The 9,210-nt window shown below is 34.5% G+C and overlaps 1 protein-coding gene across 1 annotated transcript; it reads right to left on the reverse strand.

Annotated features, from left to right (window-relative positions):
- Nucleotides 1-1,191: 1,191 nt before the first annotated feature.
- Nucleotides 1,192-2,379, reverse strand: LOC110095579. Its single transcript, XM_020821182.2, has one exon. The coding sequence runs from the start codon at nt 2,377-2,379 to the stop codon at nt 1,192-1,194; it is 1,188 nt and encodes a 395-aa protein (XP_020676841.2).
- Nucleotides 2,380-9,210: the final 6,831 nt, after the last annotated feature.

The raw sequence follows: 9,210 nt of genomic DNA on the forward strand, positions 1-9,210 counted from the left end.
AATTGGCTAGAAATTGTTCGACAAACACTTTGGACAATTTGACAAATGAAAGGATTATTCTGGAAAGAAGCAAATAGAACCATGTTCGAGCCTGTCCTTTAAGGGTGGCAGGAAAAACCTGACATAGGAGTGCATCCGAGGCTTGCTAAATATGCATGATGGTTTTATAGTGGTCGACATGGTCGTTTGGGTCGGATGTCTCGTCGTTGGATTCGATGCTCGATAGTTTGAAGCCAAGAAGAATAGGGTGCTGAAGAATGGCTTCAGTTAAAGGTGATGACTCTGGGAAGTTCCAACGACGGACGATGGGTTAGAAATTTTCAACAAGCGCAAACTCAAAAGAAGCAGCTAGGGCTAGCACCTCCTCATCCGAAAAACAAAGTGAAGGAAGCCCTCTAAAAGACGAGATCTTAAGATCAGGAAAAGAAGAGATCGAAGCTTTAGAAGAACCCGCTAAAACCTCATGAAAGGAATGAGAAGAAGGTGAACTAGACAAAAAACTAGGATCAAATGCTTTTTGCCCTCCATTACAGAGAAAAAATGTAGAAAAACTAGTGAGAGAGGAGAGATATCTTCCCTGAGGAAGCAACAAAACCACGCAACGAAGGAGACAACGGAAAACTCCAAACCCTAACAGAGCGCATGGTGAGATGAAAATTTATAGGATCTAAAATCAGCCACCTTATGCAGAAGAAGATAAAGAAAAGAAGATATTAAATGCTCTCCTTAATGAGCCACCCAAATTAGCTAATAGAATAAACCCAAAATTTTACATTTAATAAGAAAGTAAAACATTTTATTCCATTTCTCATTCGATCGTGCATGATTCACCAAAATCACAATCTCCATTTGATTGCATGCATTTTATTTTAATCACAATATTTATTTGATCACATAGTTCTCGTGATCATGATCTCTACTTGATTCCATTTCTCATTGAAATCATGTTCTTTATTCAATCATGAGTATATATATATATATATATATATATATATAATGTCTTTTCTTCAAAAAGAATCAACTGTGATCTAACATTATTAATAAGTTTTCTTCTAAACAAATATAAAAGAGGTAAGTACATGTTTAAATAAAAAAAAAACTACTAAATATTATCTAAATAATTGTTGAAAAATCAACTTATAATTCAAAAATATTCATATTACTTGGGTAGCAAAGATTAAGATATTCAATTTATGAAAGTGATGGTGTAAACCAGATTGATGGGGGCCAATTAGTCCGTGAATATGGGGGAAGGATATACTGAATGCGATCATTGTAAAGATCAAAAAGTCCAATATCACAATCAACAAAACTTAGCAACATGTTGCTAGAATGATCAGCAAAATATATGCAGTTTGGTTTAATTCCGATAGCAACCTTGTGATGCAAAGAAAATGTTTGATTACAACCCACAAAAAAGGAGTATTCCCCCAGATCATTGACGGTGATCCATTGGGAGTAAGAAGAAGAAGAAGAAGAAGTAACAACATCTGGCACAAACTTGGAAACAAAGATAGTCATCGTTGTAGCATTAAAGGGATTATTAGGAGTAATATTAATCACCCTCTCTATTCTTAGAAGAGTTCCCGACAAAAAGGTAATATAGTACATATAATTGAAGTTTCTGGTGTGATAGAATGAATTGGGCATATTCGGGGAGATCAATTCAACATTTTGTCCATTGAGGTCAAAAGAAAGCACCATAGAAAAATTTGTGATTGCGTAAAATAATTGATTTTCTTCATGATAGCAAACATCCTCAAATTGCTCATCATCTACTGTGCTGTAAGGAGATAATTGTGGCCCAAGAACCCAAGTCAGAGCTTCTAACTTAGCCAAAGCAAGCTCTTTTTTAAAGCCATAGATAACAACAGCAGTTCCAAAAGAGTCGTTAGAGGATACAATGATCTTATGAAAATATATATCACGTAAGCTGTCATTCATCGAGCCATCAGGGGCATATTGTAGCTCAATCAAGGTGAAGAGTGATGGGAGCGATATTTCAGCCTTTGTGACAGGGTTGAAGAGGCGAGGCTGTAGATCAATTTTATCAAGGGTCACAAGCCATCCATTATTGGAGCCAAAACAGCGGCGGCCATAGATGTGGCTACCAATGGAGGAGAAGCGACGACGGAAGCTGACGGCAGCTTCTTCTTCTTCTATGGTAAGTTCGCGGAAGGTGAGTTCGTCGGAGGTCTCTCTGACATCATTGGAAAGGAGCAACCATGGGGAGGGACGACATTGAATTCCAATGAGTGCATAGTTAGGAAGAGTGAAATTCCATGAGGTGCAGACAACTGATAATCGAACTAAGTCTACAATGGACAAGTGCGATGAGATGCAACAAAGGAGATCTATGGTTAGATCACACCATGCCATAATATTAATGTTTTTGTGGTGGCCAATGGAGCAAAGGAGCTGCCCTACCATCCAACACTACCACGCTCAGAAAAAAATTTGTAAGAATTGGAATCCAATATGCAATCTTTGTTAGAGATATAAATATGTGGAATAGAATAAGTATTTGTGGCAAATATTAAAGTGCGTTAAATTTTTTTCTCATTTGTGGCTAATGAAATTGGCCAACTAGCATTATCCATAAATAGAATAGAGTGCAAAATTCAAGTCATAAAAATTAAATTGATTATTTAAAATTTATATTTATTTCTAAATTAAAATTTATCTTTTATTGGATGCGGTTTATTAAGAGATTGAATTTGTGTCAAAATTTTGCATTGTTTTAAGAGGTCTAGAAACACTTATTCTTAAATATATAAATGATTGGAAGACAAGAAAACATATATTGTATATGTATTATCGCATAAAAATGTATTAATTTACCAGAATTATATTATTTCGTTTTACAAAATGTTTTTGGTGTCTTAAAGGCTCTTTCATTAGGTTGGAAATAATTTATTTTTAATAAAATTATAAATTAATAAAATTTTTGATCATTTTTGTTCATATAACAAAAAATATTTATCATGTACATGAAATTTTCTTATTTTAGAAATATGAAAACCATTCATTGATTCTGATTAAAAAAAATCCCACTGCATATCTTGTTTCCTCTAAAGATGGAAGGAATAATGAACAAAGATTGGAAAAGAAATCACATTTGTCTTTTCCACCCTTCTTCTTCCTCCCTCCTAGCCATTAGAGACTAGACAAAGCTTCTTCTTTGTTAGGCTCTCTTTTAGTCTTAGAGATGAAGATGGAGGAGGCATTCCTAAGAGGGGAGCCTTTACCGTTGAAAAAATATATACAAAAAATAGTTATATTCGTTATTGTACTTCTAAATGTATTATTGTATAAAAACTAAATATCATTATGCTTATGGTTCCTTATGATTTCAAAATAAAAATATTTGGATCAAATTCAACTTCATCGATCAAATATTTAAAAATATGTGCAATTAAAATCATGACTTTGAGAACTTTTGAAATTATTTTGAATGCTTTTGGTTCACTAATTTGAAAAGTTTTCAACAATATGCGATCCATTTTTTATGTTTATATTATGCATTTATTTGAGGGTTTGATTATTTAAAATGTATGCTAAAATAACATGGCTTTAAGCTTACTGCTTTATTACTTAATCTGTCACAAAGATTGTCAAATAATTCGACTCTTAACCACACCTTTCTCCTACCGTATATGGGATCGTTTGATCTCACATTGACAATTCTCCTTACCAACACAAACCATAATATTAAAAATGGATTTATAATTCAAAAATATGTATATTAAATGCTTAGCAAAGATTAAGATATACAAATTATGAAAGTGATGGTTTAAACCAAATTGAAGGGGGTCAATTAGGTTGTGAATCCGAGTCGAGGAAATAATGAAATTGTTCACGGTGAAGATCAAAAAGTCCAACATCCCAATCAACGTACTCTGGCAACATGTCGCTCAAATGATCAGCAAAGTATATACAGAGTTTGTTCAAATTCTACGAGCAAGTGTGTGATGCAAGGAAAAAGTCTGATTATATCCCACAAACAATGAGCAACCCCCTAGATCCTTAATGGGGATCCAATGAGAGGAAGAACAAGAAGTGATAACAATCGACACAAACTTGGAAACAAAGATACCCACTATCTTCGCTTTCCAACTCTTATCTATCTTCCTTTTTGTGGTATCAATGAACCTCTCTATTTTTAGAAGTTCTCCTGACAAAAAAGCAATATAGTACATTTAATCAGAGTTTTTGGTGTGCAAGCATGGGTCTTGAGTTGCGGGGCAGATCAATTCAACATTTTTTCCATTGGCGTCAAAAGCCAGAACCATCGAGAAATGTGTGATTGTGTAAAATATTTTATCTTCTTGATGATAGTAAACATCCTCAAATTGCTTCGTATGCATTATGGCATAAAAAGGCAATTGCGGGCCGAGAACCCATGTTTGATCTCCTAGCCTTGCCAAAGCAAGAGATTTTGTACGTCCATAGATATCAATAGCAGTTCCTAATAAGTCATTAGAAGAGACAATGATCTTCTGAAAATATATATCACGTAATCCTTCCTCGTCTATGGTAAAATATGAGTAAATTTCATTACAAAAAAATCTAATAGATCTGTTAGAGCCATGTTTGGGGGTTATCATATGCCCTTTGTCTTTGGGGATGGTGAAAAGAGACGGGAATGATATTTCAGCCTTTGTGAGAGGGTTAAAGAGGCGAGGCTGGAGATCTTCTTTGTCAAGGGTCACGAGCCATCCATCCTTGGAGCCAAAGCGGCTAGGACAGATGATGTAACTATCAAAGGAGGAGAAGCGACGATGGCAACCGACACTAGCCTCTTCTTCTTTGATTGTAAAGTCACGAAAGGTGAGTGAATTAGAGGCTTCTCTAGCTTCACGGGAAGCAATAACCAAGGCGAGGGACAACATTGAAATCCATTGGATACATCATTGGAAAGAAAAGAATTCCATGAGGTGCAGACAACGGAGAGTAGAAGATAGTCTACAATGGGAAAATGCGATGAAATGTAATAGAGGAGATCTATTGGAAGATCAGATCTTTCCATAATATTATTGTATATGTGGTTGCAAATAGATGAGGAAAGACGCTTGAATGCCTTGTGCAATATTTGTTAGATATATATAGCATAGCTCCCAAGCGGACCTAACCAAAAACAGCAAGAATAAAATAAGCATTTGTGGCTATAATTTTTTGGAAAAATTTGTGGCTATTATTCAAAAACACAAATTTTTCTTCTTATTGGTGGCTAAAAAAAAAGGTCAACTTCCATTTTCCCTAAAAAATGCATAACATACTTCTTTATTTAAATAAGAACTTATAGATTTAAATTTTTTTAAAAAAGCATTTTGAGCTGGCTTTGATAATTTAATTTTAGATTAAGCATTTTGAAAACTCAAACATAAAATTTTAATTTTATTAAATTAAATATTTTATATTTCTTTTATATAAAAAATTATCTTTCATTTCATTCAGCTCATTAAATAATCAAATAAGACTTTGTGTCAAAATTTATTTATTTATTTATTTTTAATAAACTATACATTAAAACCAAAAAATAGTACATGAGCAAAGAAATAAAAAACCCCAGGAAGAAAAAGAAAACACAAGGGACATCCAATCCCGAGGGCTCAATTTTTGGCCGAGACTACTAGCTTCCCAAAAACCAAGCTCAGACCGTCCAATTAGGTGCAGAGACAACACGAAGCAGCCAACCCAACCGAGCAAAAGATCTCCACCAAAGGTTTCCATGAGCCATGCCAACGGAGAAACGAGCCCCAACCACATCATTGCCCGACAAATAGAAAATAAAAATCGTAGAGTGCCAAAAGACAAGCACAATGTAACAAGAAATGTCAACCAGAAGCTTACCAAGAAGTAAACAAGGTAAGGCAAACACCAGCACCACCCACAAACATCAGCTTCCACGTCTGCGCCGAACACGAGCCCTTCCATGAGAATCTGTAGAAACAACCAGAGTGTCCCATAGCAGAGCAAAAGAATTCCCTGGATCATCCTCCCCAACAGTCTCAAGAGAGGAAACTGAATTAGAATCAGAAGAACCATGAAGCCAATCAAGATGCACACGTAGATCCATTCTAGAATTGTCCCCCACATGATACACCAATGCTTGAGGTCAATTAAATTAACTGGCACATCCACAAATGAATTATTAACTAAACCGACATTGACAGGGGTAGAAATGGAGGGGCACAAGACTTCAATTCAACAGAAACTTCACACCCAATCACACCCAAAATACCAGAACCAGACCCAATCGGGCCAACCACAAGCTCAGGAGTCTTAGAATAACCAGCTAAAACAGCCGGAGCAGACACCACCGAAATCAAGGGACCAGAATTTAAAGCACAACTTAGCTTACCAACAGCACTATTACAAACCCGATGGGACACTAAAGAAGGTAAAACCCTAACTACAACATCCTCACAAAGTTTCACAGAGGACACTTCAGCAACAACCTCATCAACAGGAAAATCATTCATTGACTTAATAGGCAAAAGAACAATAGAATTAGGAACCAGAGAGCCCAATTCAATAACTTGTGGAACAAAAGGTAAGGCATCAGGGGACAAAACAGTAGCAGCAACAACAAGACTACTGACTTCACCACCCGGCACAGCATTCTCCACATTAACAACAGTTTGGGGGACTAAAATATAGGACGGGTTAAGAGGAACATTAGAGCCATCATCAATCACATTCAATCCAGACATCGCGCATTGAGCAACCACAAGTTTATGAACATTAAGAATGTGATGCAAAATAGTGCAATCATCCTTTAAATGACATAACAAATTACAGTGCATATAGAAATGGGGTAAATCATCAAAAATGATAGTTTGAACATATCCTGTTTTCTAAGAACCTACCCAAATCTTATCAAGGTATTTTTTGTTACATCTAATTTAACAAGAATACGATCCACCGAAGGACGAGAACCCAAAGCAATAGCAGTATCCAACTTGAGCGTGCGACCAAAGAGGGAACCCAACCCGAAAAGGATCCTAGGAGAGAAAAGATGAGGTCTGAGGTGAGGGAAAGAAACCTAGATAGGAACAATCGGAGAGTCCACCTCAACATCTAGATTAGGTAACCATTTTACCACTTTCATATAACAATTATGCACGAAATAAGATCTATGAGAGAAAATTTGAGAATAATCAAAGTAGTTCACGAGCTTAATCAAAACATTCATGGGATTAAGAATTGTGACCGAAAACTCACCTAAAAACTTTAAATTAAAGAAAATTTTTTGAATGGCATCTATTGAAGGCCGTTTACCAATAAGTCGACCAACAAAAGAAAACTCGAAAGGGGTAGCAAGCGAACAAATTTCTTCCTTAGAAATCAATAGCACCGGCAAACCGCGGTGAGAAGAAACACACAAATCAGGAAACGATGAGGAAGAAACCCCAGATAAGGCTTCCTTAAACGAAAGAGGCGAAGAGGAGCCATTAGGAAAATCGGGATCCCGCAAGCGAACAATCGCCATAAGGATAAAAAAATACAATCAGAGCACGAAAAATAATAGGGGAGCTAGAGAGGAACATCCCTGAGACGGCAGACAACATCGAAGCGAAGGGCGGCGCAAAACCCTAGCAGAACGATGGAAGAGGCAAACATAGCTTCTCATTTGAAGAGTTCTCGAAATGATTTTTCATAAATACATAAATATAAATGGAATTAACATGCACTTAATCTAAATGATTTGGTTTGGTTAAAATTATAATATACAATTTTGTAATTATTATTTATATTATTTATTTAATTACATGTGCATCAAAGACATATTGATTTTGTTTAAATAATTAACAAAGATTGATTAATCTCCGGAGGCGATGTTTAAATAAAATTATATCAAGCATTTAACTATGATCAAAATTAATATATACTTTTGCTTTAAACAATAATTTAAATAAGTTAAAGTTTAATAAGAGAGGTCATTATTTTCTGTTAATTACCAAATGGGAAGCAAATCTTTAATTTCTTGCATGAACAGAAAAAAGTTATCGACTTTGATTCTATAGGTCAATGGGATATTAAGTGTTTAAATGGAATGTTTGAAATTTTTAAAAATAAATATTGAATTTATTTAAAAAAAATTTAAATTTTAGATGGGCAAAAGCTTCATCAAAATTTTATTTAAAACAAATAATAAAGTTTTGTTGAAACTACCCTCAAATCTTGTTCTCGCTCTCACTACAGGAAATCTTCCAATACCGGCGGAATTTCCAGCCGATTTTTGATTGGAAAATTTCTGGTAGATTTTCTAGCTGATTTCAAATGGATTATTTAGAACTATTTCCGGCAAATTTTCAAGCAGATTTTCTGAAGGATATGTTTCCGACAGAGTGTAAAAATCTCTAAAAAGCTAATTTATTTATAATTTGATTCATTAATAAATTTATAGTTTATTTTAATAAATAAATTATTTAATAATATATTTTAATTAATTATTAATTTAATAACATAGTTTACTTAATTGTTACTTAAATAACATATTTTGATCATCAATTAAAATAATTAACTCAAATTAATTAGGTTTAATTGTAATATTAATTAGGTTTTAATATAAATAAAAAAAATTATCCATTAAAACTCTTTTGTTGAAACGACATGATAGTCAAACTAGCGTGCGGGGCACATAAAATTTTATTTATCTATAACGAAGAATCCCCCCTATAAAATTTTATTTACCTATAACGAGGAATCCCCCCTGAGCATAAAGTGGTTCCGTCCCTAGCAAGCCACATATAACCTAACATATACTTCTCCTAAAAATAGTAGCATCTTGAAGTATATCCTAACAAAGCCTTTTAATGTTGTATTGTAGCCTCACTCACTCACATTTATGATCAGTGTTCTTTTAAGATGGGTATGTGTACCGAGTAGTCCAAGCTTTGAACCAATTTGGCTCATTACAGATTAATTATGTTTTGCTGAAGGGCTTGTAAGTTCAATTTGTATTTTACTCATATTTCACGTGAAGGTAATTGTTGTGCTAATTGGCTTGCTGAACTTAGGTGTCAGTTATATTGTTCAAGGATTTCTTTTATTTGTTTTTACCTCAGCCCTTTGAGGGGGAGGACTAGTCTGGAAAAAGTTGAGATGCCTTATTTGAGGATATGATGACTTGTTTGTTGTTGTTTTACTTGGTGTTCTTTTCATTTTTCAGTTTTTTTGGTTAATTCCTTGTTGGGGATGATG

Source organism: Dendrobium catenatum, unplaced genomic scaffold (genome assembly GCF_001605985.2).
Source record: "Dendrobium catenatum unplaced genomic scaffold, ASM160598v2 original_scaffold_76759, whole genome shotgun sequence".
NCBI lineage: Eukaryota > Viridiplantae > Streptophyta > Magnoliopsida > Asparagales > Orchidaceae > Dendrobium > Dendrobium catenatum.

Bases quoted from the DNA above. Each gene is read 5' to 3' on its own strand.
- LOC110095579 (XM_020821182.2), bottom strand. From the start codon at position 2,379: ATGGCATGGTGTGATCTAACCATAGATCTCCTTTGTTGCATCTCATCG.